The sequence below is a fragment of the Lepisosteus platostomus genome, chromosome 11 (genome assembly GCF_059453375.1).
Source record: "Lepisosteus platostomus isolate fLepPlt1 chromosome 11, fLepPlt1.hap1, whole genome shotgun sequence".
In the NCBI taxonomy this organism is placed as follows: Eukaryota; Metazoa; Chordata; class Actinopteri; order Semionotiformes; family Lepisosteidae; genus Lepisosteus; species Lepisosteus platostomus.
In genome coordinates, this window is record NC_142621.1 from 5,762,559 (window position 1) to 5,779,961 (window position 17,403).

Below are 17,403 nucleotides of genomic sequence, written 5' to 3' on the forward strand. Positions count from 1 at the left end.
CAAGGGAACATAAACTTTAAGTTAGAGACATCTACTGTATAAAACAAAGGGCACAGATATGACATACAATAAAACAACATGTATTGGTCCTGTAACTTGCTAAAACGCACACGAAATGCATACAATGAAAGTGCCTAACTATATATCCAAGGCTTCACGACTGCACTGAGAACATAGATGGATAGCCAAAAAAGCAGATACTCTGCAGAAATGTTGCTAGGAAACCTGACATCAGCCTTTACTCCGCATGCATTGCCCACGTGTGTTCAGTTTCAGTATAAAGCTAATTCGCACTGGTGCTTGGAAAGAAATTGCTTTGAAAACTCAAAGGTGAAAAAGTTGTATTTCGTTGGTGCTCGTGTTCGTGGATGTCATCCGCTAGAACGATTTTATCACTGGAATGGCTTAAAAAAAAAAGAAACCTCATAATGCTCACATGTGAAAGTACTCCGAAAATGTGATCGTGGCAGATCTTTGGATTAAAAGTGAACTGTACATTTCAACACTTTTCAAAATTACTTCTAAGATGAGAATGGGATTCTTAGAACATAGAGTTGAGTCGTCTGAAGAAATGGTATTTTACTAATTTGTATTGTATGTTACGGAATAAGAGCAGGATGACGTTTCCAACAGAGATGATCAATATCACCGAACTATCAATAAACATCACTGATGTGAACGGTTCTTTGGAGAAGACAGAGGAGGGTTCTCCTCCATTTCTCACAGATGCCTGGCTGGTTCCGTTGTTCTTTTCTCTCATCATGTTGGTGGGACTCGTTGGAAACTCATTAGTCATATACATAATATCCAAACACAGACAGATGCGAACAGCCACCAACTTCTACATAGGTAAGGTTAAGCCCCTGTAGCGATGTTAGAAGTACATTAAGAAATGAGTGAAATCATTAAATGCCTAGACGCCCAGTACTTCAGTTTTATTACCCAAGACTATGTACTGTATACATTAGAAGATACCTCTTAGGAAAGGTCTTAACCTATATTGTCAAGAACTGTTTAAGTTCCAATGAGTAAGATAATTAAAAGTTTTTTTCTGAATGTTTACTATTTGTTTCGATTAACATTTTAATGATAAATACATTTCGCAAGATTATTTGTAGAACTATTGCGTTTTACGGACGATTGCTCTTTATTCCAATTTAATTATCAATATTAATCCGAATCTGTTTTAGAGTTTTATTCTATATTTCATTCCGTTCGTTATGAGTCAGAAAGAAAAATTTCGATTTATTACAGTACGAACAACAACAACAACAACAACAACAACAATAATAATTAATAATAAAGTAAACAGTCGTGTGAGGTGTTAAACATAAAGTGATAGGTTAAGGAGTCTGCGCCAATACGTTTCATATTTAAATTAAGATTAATTTGTTTAATCCTGCAGGTTCTACTACTTATATACTCAATGTCTAAATTTGCCTTTCTTTCAGATACTCAAATGGCAGGTTTCCTTGCTTATATCATGCTACCAAGATATCAAAACTGTAGATATATCGACTTTTATCTTACGTTTAACAGTGCAAAACCGGAGACTGTTAGAAACTGGCATCAAATTGCTACAATATATACAGTACAGTATATATAAATGAGACTGTCGAGACTGTTTTTGGCTCTGCTGTAAGATTCGAACTTTCATAATACCTAATTCATAGTTTAAATGTACTATTTATATTTTTTTAAATCATTTTCATCATTTCGAGGCTTGTTTCAAACCCAGTTTACTGTATGCATTTCTGATGCTGAGAAACCCGTTCGTTCCTTTGCTCCTTCTATGATTGACTATAGTAATGCGTTTTTGGCTATCTTCTTACAATCATTGAAACACGCCAGCTTGCTCCTGTTGTCAAACAGCCCGAGTCAGGTTCTCAAACCTCCGAGATGTGGGTATAGGTACCTGTACAATGTAGAGTGGATTTTATGATCTTGCTGCTACAGTTGCTTATGTACTGTAGCATTGCATTGCATTGGTCCAATATACTTGAATGACATTTTGCAACCTGTTATTCTGTACACCCCTTTTTCATCCCATGTTCATCAGCTGCTTATCTGTCGGGTGACAGGTTATTTTGATGCCTAAGCATTAAAATTTTTTTTCCATGTCCATAGGACATAGTGTTTGTGAATACTTTCCTTTATGCATTCTTTTAATTACTTACATACTTTCAGATTCAATTCTTTGCCTTATTTTTTTTTTTAAAGAGAGCTAAGATCTCAAAGGGGGTTAAGTGGATAGTAACCATGCCAAGCCACTAAACATAACAAAAGACCATGTGATGGCTAGAATTCATACAACAGTCTAACCACACGACAAGATAAATGGGAACTTGATTAAGTATTACTTATATGCGAAATACATCTGAACTGTGTAAAGTCCTTACGTAATCTGCTTTCTCGTTTACCAGTTTCTGAGGAAACACCAAAAGCCTTCTATGAATAGGATGCGTATGGCAATTTATGGACACATTTTAATTCTAAATACGATTTGTATTGAGTTTTCAAGAGTACTAGGAAGTTAGGAAGTAGCACAATGGGATTTTAGTATGGAAAATATTCTACCACATGTTGTAACAGATACAGTACTCTCGGCTATGCCAGTCCAGTGCTGTTTTGTATTAGATTAATTGAAATGTAGCCTCTGTATCTGCTATATCTAATCTGTAATTAGGAAGGCAGAGCTTAGTGCAGGAACAGAGTAACCAAAGCCATAATTTACCGTCGCCCAATTTACTAACTAATTTATTAACTATTTGAGTAAAAAAAAAACCTCAAATAGTACCATCAGATAGGATTAATCCATCTATACAATACAAAATTGTAAATATTTTAATAAAAATATTATAGTGGCACAAGAAGAGAAGACCATGGCAGGTCAGCCTAAGAAAGCACTGCAATAACAGCTAACCTCCCCCTATAGAAGTCTAATTTTTGTAAATAGACACACTGGGTGTCAGTTATTTAACTGGCTGATGCATTCCGGTATGTCACCCAAAGAAGGCTCCACAGCCAAAACGTTGTGTTTCTTTTCTTCTCTTTTCAGCATGGAATAAACCTTTACTTGTTCCTTTGCAGCTTATGCATGCTGATGCAGCTACTGTACCTACTTGAACTATCTCCTTGTTGTGTTCTTCTGAGTCGAGAACATAGCAGTAGCTTTTTAAGAGTAGGAAGAATGATATTTGGGACACTGTTGTTGTTGCCAGAGTGTATTTGAGCATATAAAGAGCAAATCCCAGATTCTTTTTGAATCCCATCTGCAATTGCATATACAGTATGTAGTGATATTAATTTGGGAAGCTAAGACCTTCAAATTGAATGGCTTTTGTCCAAATTTACGTACAAGAGTGTGGAATAGCTACAAGCACACAGCTGAATTCAGTCTTTAAAAAACATTTACCACCTCATTGAAATCTCACTGAAAAACGTGAATAAATGGACAATAACATTTGGAAAATATTCTCATTTAGTATGAAGCCATTCATAACAGTGCCATAAATATGAATGGGGTTTGTAGTTTCTTGTTCTCTTACTTACCTTACATAAGGCAGCATCATATGTGTTGCTGAGATCTGCAGTTCCAGTCTTAGGTGTTGTAGCTCATTCCTGCTGCAGAATCTCAAAAATAAGTCCACCTGTGTGTTTACTGGGATGCTTTTCCGGGTGTTCGTCAAGGGCAGCCTACAGGTACTCCCAGGTTCTTGTTGTGGGATTATCCAGGGCATAGAAGAGGATGAAAAGGTTTTCTTACTATAGCTGGAGTGGTTACTTACTGTACATTTCGGTAATTTGGTTAGATCCTGATGCATGCAATAGAGGGACAAAATTAGAGAGCTGAGGGAATGGCAGCCTAGATCTGTGGATAGGTTGCCTCTCCCCCATCTTTTTTGCAAAGATTGAGCTAGGAAATTTGCTTCAAGGGTATAGATGATGAGGTGTGGAGGACACAGGAACGATACATGAAGAAAAGACCTACAGTAGGTGCGAGACTTATACACATAGGCAGGCAACAGGAAGTGTGCAGGATTAGGATCTCACATCCATGCTAGCCTAGTCTCTGTACAGTCCGTGTGCAAACTGTATATGGATCACTGAAGAGCTTGGCAAAAATTACGTTTTTATTTTCACAATGGCTACAGCTCAGCTCATGTTGTCTTATTTGTTCCCAAAGTAATCCTTTGCCTTTGCCTACTATCCAAACTTTATTAGACATGAGTACTTTTGACTGCTTTGGGTGACGTGTCTGATTATGAAGGAGATTTTTATTGACAAAAAAATTATTCTTTTCAGCAAACCTGGCTACCACTGACATAATATTCCTGGTGTGCTGTGTCCCCTTTACTGCCACTCTTTACCCTCTGCCGGGCTGGATCTTTGGAGACTTTATGTGCAAATTTGTTGCCTTCCTACAACAGGTAAATTTCTATAATTTAAAAATCAATAAACGTCTGTTTATGCAGCGGACTATTTACTTGTTCCTATACGTTTGCCCGATGATCGATGTGGCAATACAATGTTCCGTCTGTAACTGAAAATACAGAGTAATTACAATCAAACGATCTACAAAATCACTGTATTTAGTTGTTGTAAAAGGGTACTACCGGTGGTTATATTACTAACAAAAGAATGTTGCTCCATTTGCTGAAAACATACCATTGCTGTTTCTTGGTTGTTATACCTTTTTGTAACTCAGACCTTCTCACTGTTAAAAGGTTTTAAACCAAAGAGCAGGAAGAGAAAATTATGAAGAATTTAAGACAATATGCATGAAAAAGGGTGAAAAAGAGCTTTTTAGTTTCACAGTGTTTTCTGTCATCATGTGTCTGTTCCTGTTGCAGAAGAGCAGGCAATTTAAACTACAAATATTTATTAATAAAGGTGTCAAGAGGTAATGAGGCACAGAGGGTTACATAAAGGATGGCGTGTCAACCAGGAGATGCTGCAGTATCAATTTCTCCAATTCTTTATTACATCATGACATTTATCATAATTACTTATGTCTAGGATGTAGCACTCAGCAAAAAAAGGTGCTCTTTGAAACAGGGATGCTTAAAAAAACTACAGTAAAAGCATAATACATTGTATACCGTACTGTAGTTCTAATGATCTCTTCCCTTAGATAGGGATAAATGTGCTGGGCTGACACATGAGTGGGATATTACAGATAATTAATCTACAGCAGAAAATCAGGCTTCTGTACCCAAATCCAAGGCTTTATCTCTGTGAACTATTGTGCCATTGTACTCATTAATGACCAACACCTCTACTGGTCTCGTCTTCTTAAGAAATAGCTGGTTTTCAGTGATGTGGAAACATGGCGGGAGGAAAACATCAGATTCCACGCTGACAAAAAATACTTCACAAGAGGTGTTGATGTGCTAGTGTGTTCATGGTTTAAAGACAACCGTCAATCAGAAGCTATTTTGCAATGAAAAAATAATTCCCAGTAAGATGCTGATGGTGGTTCCTCTTTTCCTGCCACTCAAGCACATCCCTAGATCTGTTATATGGAATTGTTGCAGTTAATACACTACTGTATGTTCAGTTGTTACATATCGAGTTATACTGTATGCATTTTTAACCTGGTAATATTTCCCATATTTTCCCCATATTTTTTAACCCAAAAGAGCACCATCCAAAAATTATTACTATTTTTTTTTAATTGAATTTCAACCAGTGGAAATGTTTTAATTAATCGTTATTACTATCTGGACCTGACTTAGAAATGTAGTTCATAATGAAAGTTCTTGACAAAGACATTACCCCATCTCCCATCAGTCACCTGGTCAGTAGGGGTGTCAAGGAGGGAATTTTCATCTTCGTTTAACTTCCGCTCCTTCAATCCCACCCCACCACCAGTAGAACCCATCTTGTCTCTTCTGACTTCCTCAACCACGGACCAAGTTACTGTCCCTCACGTAAAGCATTTTAAAGTGTGTTCTTACATCTTCATTTCATTTTACACACATGCATTTGGTTATTGTCTAGACTGTATCTCTTGACAATTTCAACGGTAAAACAATCCAATCTTTATGTTTAAGGTTACAGTCCAGGCTACCTGTATCACTCTCACAGCAATGAGCGGTGATCGCTGTTATGCTACAGTATACCCTCTGAAATCCTTACGTCATCGCACACCCCGGGTTGCAATGCTTGTTAGCATCTGTATTTGGATTGGTACGTATCATCTGGTTATGTCTTTTACACATTTCATTTTAAACCAATTCGTATTGAAAAAATAACATCTCATCCACCAGATCCTGATCGTTACTCCTTTCCTTGTTAGTCTTTCTAGACTTTTCTCCTGCTCTCAAAAAATCTATAAGTGGGTGGTTTTGACTTCCCAGCTTATGAGTCACTCTTTGGTTCTGTTCACAATGCCAGAGGCTGTGTCAGTTCCAAGACGTGAGGAACTAGTAGTTATAATCCAGCATTTCCCCTTACTTTTTCAAATACCACCTTCAGATCCTTCTCCATGATGATATTAAGATATTGAGCATTCCTATCTTTTTTATTTAAAGTTCTTAACTGTTATTGCTTTTGTCTGCCAAAGAATGAATAATAATGAAGTAGTTTGCTGAAAGAGATTTTAAAAGAAGATTTTTTTCTGGTTTGCAGTGGGAACACTTTCGTGACTGTTTTTCACAAGTGCCTCCACTTGTTTATTTTCGGAATGGGACACAGTAAATGTGGTGAAGTGATCACACATAAAGTAATTTTGATCTATTCCAACCAAATGCTAAACATTAGTTGGAATGTTTAATCTGAAAACAATAAAACATTTCAAAATATCAGTTTCAGATGACTATAACGAATGAAGACTTTATTTAGGTATAGATTATTTAAGAATTTGTTATGAATACCTTCAATGTTATCTTTACATTGTACTCATATTCTCAACCCTTACTTATTTCTATGACCTACTTATATATTTTATTCTTTATTTTGTTAAAATCAAGGGTCCTTTATTCTCTCAACACCTATCATCATGTATCAGAAGATCCAGGAAGGGTACTGGTATGGGCCCAGACTCTACTGCTTAGAAAAGTTTCCATCAAAGATGCATGAGAAAGCCTTCACTCTGTATCAGTTCCTGGCTGTCTACCTCCTGCCTCTTCTCACGATTTCCTTATGCTACTACTTCATGCTCAAGAGGGTTGGGAAACCAGTGGTCGAGCCTGTAGACAACAATTACCAGGTAAACTTTGTGATGCATCTGCATAGCATGCAGGCATGATCAGTGAAATTCCATGGTACGTCAGTGTCAATTGGAAAGCAATCCACTTTTATTTCAAGAACATGTCCATTGTGTCAGACTTGGTGGGCTCAATTTTACAACTCCCAGATTGCTTCCATAGGCTTGTGTCGCACCACACATTAGATCAACTCTGATTTAAAGTCACTTTAGTTCTCTAGAAGCTGCTGCTGTTGTCATATTTATGTACATACTGTAGCTTATTACATAAATAACAGTAAACAACGGCAAACTGGCCTTTATATTTATCAAATGTAGTTAGAATATAGAAAACAAATTAACCAAGCTTCAGAAAATGTAACTTGTTGTTAGGCAACATGTCAGAACAACAAAAGCCATCCAAGAGGTTCAGTAATTTCTGCTTTGATTCCAGGTCCAGGTGCTTTCGGAGAGAACTGTGGCCATGAGAAGCAAAATCTCCAAAATGGTGGTAGTAATCGTCCTGCTTTTCACTATTTGCTGGGGGCCCATTCAGCTGTTCATACTATTCCAGTCTTTCTATCCTAACTACAAGGCCAACTACGCCACCTACAAGATTAAGACGTGGGCCAATTGTATGTCTTATGCCAACTCATCCATCAATCCCATTGTCTATGGCTTCATGGGTGTTAGCTTCCGCAAGTCTTTCAAGAAAGCCTTTCCTTTCCTTTTCAGACGTAAGGTGAGGGATGGCAGTGTGACCTCAGGGACAGGGAATGCAGAAATGAAGTTTATTGAAACAGATGTTACCCAAAATGAAGGGAAATGAACATTTTATATGTTTTTTGTCTGCAGTACAGTTAATGTAAGATAACCAGGTGAAGTTAACAGTACTCTTGCTGAAAACAAGTCTACTCAGCCTAGTCTAATGTGACAGAAACAGGTCTGATGTGACAGAAACATCTTTTGTTTTGTAAATGTATTCTGCTAAACGCCCTGAATGTAAAAGAATGCTGGTCAACTCAATGAAGAAAAGAAAGTCTAAGTATTTTTGTAAAACAGTGCCCAATCAAATGTGACACACTATGATTGCAATCAAAATGATTTCTGCGAAAAACCTTATGGAATCAAAATACAGTACTTAAGTAAGCACTTGAAAATATAGCTAAATTCAAATACCTTCATTTAGATTATCATTTCAAATACCCTCAATTTCAAGGTAAATGAAAATTGTAGTGCAAAATTTTATAAAACCCTACTCATTCAATGCATGCTCCAAATCACACTTAAAAGTACTGTAAGTGGTGCATAATAATATCTAAAAGCCAGTTTAAACTGTTGATAATTTTCTGTGCCGAACTGAAGGTTGAACATGTTAAGTAAATTGTGGACTACCTTCTTTTCTAAGGCATTTATCACAAGATAGACACATGGGCTGCCAGATGAAGCTGTTTGTTGTTCAAACATAATCATCATAATTCTTTGCAGTAAATTATACTTAATTCTACTGATCTACAAATTTTGCCAGCTTTTAATTTGTTAGAAAAGGTCAACAAGTCTATCAATGTCAATTCCACTCAATGTAGCTAACAGTCCCGTATAACTTTTTTTTAAGACATTACTCAAGCGATCCCAAATATCAGCTGGAACAATCTGCACTGGGTATATTTTTCAAGGGCGCTTTGAGTCCGGTTTTCATCATTCAACCCTGATTTCTTGACTCTTCTGTGTTTATCCAGAAATTCTGGTTTCTGCCTTAATTGCCAGCTAGGGTATATTCCATGGAAAAATACATTCCCACCCCATTTCAAGATGTTGAAACAAACAGATTACATCAATATGAAAGTTTGTTTTAAACTGTGAGGTAATTCAACATCGAACACTTCAATGCAAGAAAAGTCATTTTTCATTTCAACCAGCAGTGTGTATCAGTCTGACTTTACACCGAGAAAGAACTCTAGTTGTGTAGCTCATTACAGATTAAAATCAATTTACATTTGGTAATGAATGCTCAAGATCTAATCTAATTTAAAATTGGAAGTTAACCTAAAGGAGACAGCACAATAAAATACCACACTGTGAAGCTCCTGAACACGTTTTTTGGAGCATGTTTACTGTGAATTTCAGTTGAATTAAACCACCACCTTTTAGTACCTGTGTTATTTAGTACCTCTACAATTCATTATTTCTCTGTTCAATTTAAATGCTTTATTCAACAATAGTAATGTGAAGATCTGCTGCAATTCTATACATGTACGTGCAGAAAAGTTGTTTTTCTTCATATTATTTCAAATATGTCAGAATTTTCAATCAAAACAATTATTTACAAGCAATACTAAAGATAATTGGAATGCATTTTGAATTTAGGGAAGAAATAGTCCTACTTATTTTTGTATATTGTGTGATTAAAGTAAGTTTTCTGCAAAACTGCAGAGCACATGGACAAACATTGCAATACATGCATTTAACACAGTTCAAGTTGTTACATTATTAGTTAGACTCTCTTGTAATCCCATTTCCATGTATTTTTGTACTGTCATAAGAATGAAAAAAGTGTGACCCTTATTACTCTAGTACATTTTTGTCATGAGATATATAGAACTTTGCTTTCTGCCACCTCAGCTTGATCTGTATGTAGAAATGCCTTTATTTACAGTATATGTTTTGTGACCAGATACCACTGTAAAATGTTCAACTGTACTGTAGCATTCCAGGTCATCTGTATCTTGGTATGAAGATAATATTAACATATTGATTAATAAGCACAATGAAATGAATTATGAATGCAGGATCATGAGAAAGTTTTCACCAGGTAAATTAGATAATATGCAATTATACTAACAGCCTTAAGGATAATCTTCTGGTACTGTCAATGGTAATTTAGTAGAAATTTGACTAACTGACCTTATTTAATTGAATTATATAAGAAAATATATAAAATCTATTTCTTTAAACACATAGGCCAGTCTAATACATACATGTATACACAACAACAAAACAATTTGAGTTTTTAAAACTTGTCTTGATCATATAAAACTATAGTAGGGGAGGTACAACACCTAATATGCTCAGCCCTTTCACTTCTGGTTTGTGTTAATTACATCTGTTCACCATCTCTTTGAATTAAATCTAAGCTTTTATTTTCACTAGGAGACAAAGCTGAATAAAGCAGTACAATAAGCACAGCAGTAATGAGAATGTCACGTTCAGCAACAAATGTATCTCTTATTGTACAACATTAAACAAATAAATTCCTTAATTTTCATCTCATAAAATCCCTAGGTGCTTCTACGTTTCGAAGGGATCCACATCTTGTCAGTTTCATCTAAAAAATTAGTTTCATACAGTACTGCAGAAAAAGAGAGGTAGGATAAATTCTTCCTTTAAAAGTGGAATATTGTAAATCAAATTAGCAGAACAGAGATTTGTAAAATTCCCAATAGTTCAGTGGTTAAGAGGAGCAAAATATTTAACGCTGCACATATTATTATATATATATATAATGTATTGTGTTAACTGAAATGATCATTGAAAAATTACTGTTCTGTTTGCATTTACTGGGTGCTATGCAAGTGCAACTCTTGCAGAAGCATGCCCATGGTGCTCAGTCTGAGGTGTGGAGAATGTTGACATTGCTATTCTCTTTAACAGACAAGCTCACACCTCCCTATGTACACAACTTCACAACTTGCAGGTGGGGAGCTGGGTAGAAAGCAAATCTTCACAGACCTGGATCAATGATTGCCTTTCTTTTTTTCCAAGAACCACATTATGTCTCACCCGAATCAGTAGACAGATTTGTTATGACAGCCACAGACACGGTGTGGACAAAGCCCACTGCATTCCAGTTCTGTGAATCTCAGAATAACCCTGCTCTTACAGAGTAACTGCCTTCCTGCCTGAGCTCTTTAGATCTCAGTTGGATTTGGAGTACACAGCAAAAGGAGACCTCCACAGAAAAACAGTTTGCTGATTAAACTGGTGTGGGTGGACCAGCAGGAGGTGATTTCCCCTCTGGGCCAGAACTTGTGAAAATCAAGGTCCTGGCTACTTAGTCATTAAAGGTCCCCTTTGCACTTTTCTAAAGACCAGAGGTGTTAACCTTGGTGTCCTGGTTAGACTGCTATCTGGACTTTACAGCACAGTCTGGCCTCCCTAAAGTTTCCTCATATTTACATTAGTGAAGCGATTTCTCACTTGTCCACCTGTTGCCTTCAGGTGCATAACTGCTGTTGAACATCACCCAGGTGGGTGCTGCACTTCAGTGGTAGAAGAAGTGGGTGTCCTCCTACAGTATATGTAAAGTGCTTGAGATGCCTAAGGATGAAAAGGGAAATACCAATACTAGGAATTATAATTACTAAGCAACACAGCAGCACTGCTCACAAATCTGCAAAATTGGCAAATTTATAGAATCGTGCTTTCAAAATAAAAACAAAATGAGATCACCTGAGATTTAGTGCAGACCATGAAAAAGCCAGCCCAAAAACTAATGTGCTGCAGCATACTGTATACTGTAAATAATGTAATTGCAGACTGTATCTGGAACCATCTCAGCTGTAAATTGATATTTGCCCCTAAGCTTAATTCATTGACAGACATTGTAAAGTATGGTGTGATGCGATTTATACAACCTTAGTGAGATAATGAGCTTTAAAGGTAATAATTTGAATGAAAGTATGATTGAAGTAAAAGTGATACTATAATAATTAGCCTTTAGACAATTTATTTCACTCAGCAGTTTTTCTTTATCTTATTTTCCTTTAGGCTGTAAATTGCAAGAGTCCCCAGTTACTATATGGTTGTGATTCTGAAAAATGTGTCCATGGATTTCATAGTAATTCTCTCTATGGGTTACCTTAAACTCTCTAGATATTTTATCCCAAAATACAGAATCTGTGTAACATTCAGAAAATGAAACAGGAATTGGTTTGGCCTGTTTATCATTCTCATACAGAATGTGACTCACAAATCTACTATGAAATTTAAATGTTAATATGTCCTTTTCTAGTTAAATTCTGTGTGTATACCCCTTAACACATAATTTATTTTAGAACATTATTTATTTATCATACATTTTCTTGTTTCCAGTGAAGGCCTGCTTAGCAGTATCTCGACGAACACACTACATTTCTACTAATGTTGCTGGAAGGTTGTGGTTTGATTCCGTTATCTAAATTGTTTTGGCAAAGTTTAGTTATGTAAGACATTCATACATCATGTTAAAGCATATTGCAAACAATTAATTAACAATATTTATACTGTGTAAAAGCAGTGCCTCACAGTGCTGGGGTCCTAGGTTCAATTATGGACCTGGGCTACTATCAGCATGGAGTGTGTATGTTCTCCTTGTGTTCAAGTTAACCTGGGTTTCCTCCAGGTACTCTGGTTTATATTGGAAGGACCTTTTTCCTGGTGAAATTTAATCATTTTTATCATTTTTCTTACATTTTTTCTGACATTTCAGCTGTCCAGTTGAAAACGTGTTTACAAATACAGAATATATTTTATGGCATGTTGGTTTAATTTCGTGTTGTTGCACGACAACTCCACTGTCATGTCAAAAAGAGCTAAAATTAATGCACAAGATTTTATCATAAACTGACTAATCCTCCTTAAAGGTCACATAGCAACAATCTTCAAATTATAACAGATGGTAACCTACTTTGCTAAAGTACCTATCTGACTGTGGTTGTACATTGTATAATTGGGCTTTTTCAGAACAGCTGTATAATAGAATCCTGCCCATGTTTCATTAGCACAGTCTTCAGTCATGCCATTTGGCGCACCTCAAAACTTACTGACACAAGCTAATGGTGTAGCATATACTGTATATACACTCTAAAATATTTCACACATTTCATTAGAGTTTGATTTGAGTTCTCTCATGCCAGAAGAGTAGCCTTTGAGCACAGGGGAACTCATACATGACTGAAGCTCTGTGGTTAAGAGAAGAGATTTGAATCAGAGCAGGAAATGAACGCTGCATATGCAGTACACTTTGTACACAAAAATGTATTGGTGATGTAACAGCTTCTTCATTAAATTCATTTTATATTCTGATTTAATCAGTTAACAGACATTATTCCCCATGATCCACCTACAGGTGTCTGCATCTTCCAAGAAAAAAATAAAAATAAAATAGTTTCCCTTCGGTACGTCAGTAGTGGACATGCAATCTGAAATTCTTCTTGTGTTATAATTCAGGATTTTCTTTATTCCTTTTGTATAAAATGGGAATTAATAACCCATGCAACAACATCTCAAAATATTCAATGACTAGTATAATATTGTAGTCTACTGTAATATTAAAATATGGTTATGGGATAGTTATTTGATAATTATGTTACTGATATATACAGTTTGATTTCAAATTAAGTGCATTGTTTTACAAATAATTAATATAATTTAGTAATTTACCTTCTTCTGCCTACAGATTGTTACTACCATCCAATGTCTATTGATGTACAACAGACCCTTTCTCCATATTGTTGTACTATAGGCCTTTTCTCCTGTGACAAAGGCAGTCAAAGATAAATGCAAGGATTTGAACTAAAGAATTGAATTTGTGCATATTGAAAAAGCACCATTTAAATCAATGTAATCTTTTTTACTATGTACAACTAAGTACAACATTCTGTATATATGGGCTGTAAACACAAAAAAAACACAAGTGTTTTGTGCAGGCAGCACATCAATTAATTTAAATGACATAAATAACAGGGAATAACAGTGAAAACCAGGAGCTCTAGCTTTAATCCAGAAAATCCCTTAAATCCTTCTATATCTTCCTGTTGTAACAGCTACCATTATCCTGGGTGTGACAACCAAGTATAGATTTTGTATCAGACATTGTATAAAAAGGTCAAACATAATTTATGTTTGGACTTTAATGTCAATTTTAACTTATTAGAGTTCAGTTTATATAAGCCTTCATCTTCTGTTATTTATGTTCTTTAGAATGTCATGGAAATTAACCTCTCTGAATTTTGTAAACATCCAGACAATTAAATATAACCCAGTTCTGTCAGAGGCTAATGATTACCATATATGCAAACATGTACTATTTATTTAAGTCTAATGGAACAGAATTGACTGTGCATATTCAGTCATCTTTACTTAAAAAATAAAGCTATATTCTTGTGAACTCGCTTGTATCTGAAAGCACTTCCTAAAATGTATGCCATTTTATATGAGCCGAAAAGGACAACAATTTGAATCTTTGTCTCTCTCTTTCTCTGTTTTACAAGATGGTCATGACTGTACAATGACATTATTTTAGTCATTTGTGTATTATTTGTGTTTTACATGGGTCTTTTGATTCATTGTCATACTGTGCTCTTTTTGTTCATGCTCTACAGTATGTGTTTGATGTGCAAGATTTGTAAATATATTGAAATAAAAAATGAAAGCAACGACAGACCTACCATTTTTTCCGGCGTGTTCTTGATTATTTTCACTTCAGTGTTACTGTAAATACTGCACCTAAACTGTCTGCACCGACTTCAAAAGGCATTTCTACTTTAATTGATGTTTGTGGTGGCTTAAGAATGTAGACAGTACGTCTTTAAAAGATTTATACCTTTAATTTAATATATATATATATATCATCTGTACTGCTATCCGTATGGAATTTGTTGAACATCCCCTTCTTTAATCATTGTTTAGATGTTTGCATGGAGGCAGCTCTGTTCAACTGTGTTTCCATGCAGGAGATGCACTGTGGAATCTCCCAACTTTAGTATCAAGCAATGAAGAAATACTTTTAAAAAATTGTTCTTTATATGCGGTAAATTTCTTTCCAGCTTCAAGTCTTGAGCATAGAGAAGCAAGTAGAGTTTAGCTCCATGTTGGAAAGTGAGAAAACCTACAATGTTTCAGCAGCAGAGCATTCTTCAAGTGTGTTCTTCACCTTTACCTTATTCTTTGCAGCTTGCATGCTGGCACAGCTCTGTACTTGAACCTCCTGTTAAACATCAGAATGTCTCTTAAATCAGAGAGGGAAAACGTCCCTATACAGAGTAAAAAAAATGGAGCTTTATTGTCCTTCTGGAAAATCATTTAATCCAACACACCCAACACAACCGGATGTGCAATGATGATGCAATTGGCTGCAGTGGATGAATAATAAACCCCTCCCCCAACGGACTTTCATTACCAACAGTGTTCAAATACTCTAAAACAAGAAGACATCTGCTGAGATGCTGCACACAAAATAGAGCACTCCAGATCACATGACCGTAGAAGTTCGACAGTACTACCTCAGTTGTGAAAGAATCCAATCCTCTTTTTCACTTCATGAATGACCCAGTACTATCCACACACTATGTTTCATGTTTTTGTCCAGTGATAATGGTGTATCGATGTTTGAGGAGAAAAGCTGTGCTAAATGTCGAGGACTGAAAATAAGAACATAAGGAAGGTTTCAAAGGAGAGAAGGCCTTTGGGCCCGTCAGGCCTGTTTGTTAGTTGCTAACTGATCTCAAGACCTCTGTTGGCTGTTTCTTGAAACTACAGCATCAGCTTCAACACCTCGGCTGGGTAGCTTGTTCTATACTCGCACAACCCTACAGTATGTGTAATTAAGTGCCTTTTGTTCTTTGCTTTAAATGCATTTCCATATAGCTTCCACATGTTCCCTATGGTTCATGTTTTATTGTTGATTCTAAAAAAGTTAATTGGATTGACTTTGTCAATGGTTTTGAGGATTTTAAATTCTTGGATCAGGCCTGCTCACAATCTTCTCTGTTCCAGGCTAAAAAAAATATTTTGAGCCTGCCAACGTAGAACATTACTTTAAGCCTGAGAATGTAGCTTGTCTCTACGAAACTGCAGTATTAAAAAGAGACAAGTCTGTAAAAAAGGCTGCATGTGGCTAATAGTTACTTGTATTGTACAGTAAAGCACCATACTACTGTCCCAACAATATTTTTTATCCTTCAGCTTACTTGATTAAGTATCTTTTGTTGCCAACGGTCATCTTTTTGGGATTTCATGGCCTCAAGTTTCTGCCACACAGTCCATCCTTCAAAATCTTATGAACAAAGAGAAGTGTGAATCATTGACTGATGATTCATTTGTAGTAAGTAGAACATGGCAAGGAAGGAAGCGTGTTCTTTATAGCATGAACCTTTTCAGTAAACCTGTTTTTTTAAGTATCCATTCATATGTATGAGTAATAGCATTTTCCTAAGCTGTTCTTTATTATAGATATTGTTACCAGCTGTCATATTAACCAACCAGCTGTCACTGAGCAGTAGCCACAGTTGCCAGCAACAGCTCCTTTCATTGCTCATTTTACTTTTCTATTTGAGTTATGCATGAAAGACTGAACTTTGAAATATTCTGATTATCGTCTCTGCTGCTCTGATCAACCTGACATTGCTGGCGTGTGCAGGGAGCCTGTGAACCACAAGGTGGTTCACATTAGTAGTACAGTATCTGTGCTTGCTCAGGTGGATGGGAATGAAACGCCTTAATGAACAGACTTAAATTTGATACCAGTGTGCATTCCCAATTACCACAATGTCCAGCCGTGTTTTGACTCTGAACACAGTAATTGCTAGTGAAATTAAGCTGTCAGGCCCATGATCAGCTTTTATTGCCCTCACTAAGTAATCCGTCACAACGGCTCTTAAGGCCAGGAAGTATTTCAGCAGAACAAAATAGTGCACCAATCATTCTAGTAAGAAAAGTCCATCTTTGTCTCTCAGTTCAGTTTCTTTTTGAATGCACAATGCATTTAGCACAGTACACTTGCACAGCCTTTTTTTCCATTAAGATTTTGTGGATTATGATGATTGACTTCTGTTGATTTCTGCAGTGTCAAATAGGATAAATGTGAAACGCTACTACTTGGTTAAATTTATGCCTGTTTTTATTGTGGCCAATATATCCCAACTGTGCTATTTTTAAACATTCTTTTTCTGTGTATAGCATACGTGCTTGGTTAAGTTCAGTTGAGTGAAAAAAAGTTCAGGTACCACTCCTAACATTTATAGTCCATCTATGTGTACACATCTAGAGTCAGTTTGTCTGATGTACTGCCAGGGTGTGGCCCTCTGAAAAAACTTTCTTGTGAAAATAATTCCATTTATGTTTTTTGAGTCCCTGCCAGAGTGCCAAGAAAAAAGGAAGACAGCCAGGAAATTATAAGACCAATGGATTGGACATGTTGGTAGTTAGATTCTCTTGACATGTGACAGGAAATAATG

The 17,403-nt window shown here is 36.1% G+C and overlaps 1 protein-coding gene across 2 annotated transcripts; it reads left to right on the plus strand.

The window, feature by feature from the left end:
- The first annotated feature begins 288 nt into the window (after positions 1-288).
- kiss1ra (KISS1 receptor a) lies at positions 289-14,616 on the plus strand. 2 transcript variants are annotated; one of them, XR_015925184.1, is made up of 6 exons: positions 289-849; positions 4,306-4,430; positions 6,057-6,192; positions 6,975-7,213; positions 7,644-9,581; positions 9,625-14,616. XR_015925184.1 is itself a non-coding variant. In XM_088598107.1 (5 exons), exons 1-5 carry the CDS (start codon positions 597-599, stop codon positions 8,016-8,018), a joined length of 1,128 nt encoding a protein of 375 aa, XP_088454233.1. In that variant the 5' UTR covers positions 289-596; the 3' UTR covers positions 8,019-14,616. The 2 variants fall into 2 exon arrangements, 1 of the variants encoding a protein (XP_088454233.1); XM_088598107.1 differs by having other exon boundaries at positions 7,644-14,616.
- The last annotated feature ends 2,787 nt before the right edge of the window (positions 14,617-17,403 follow it).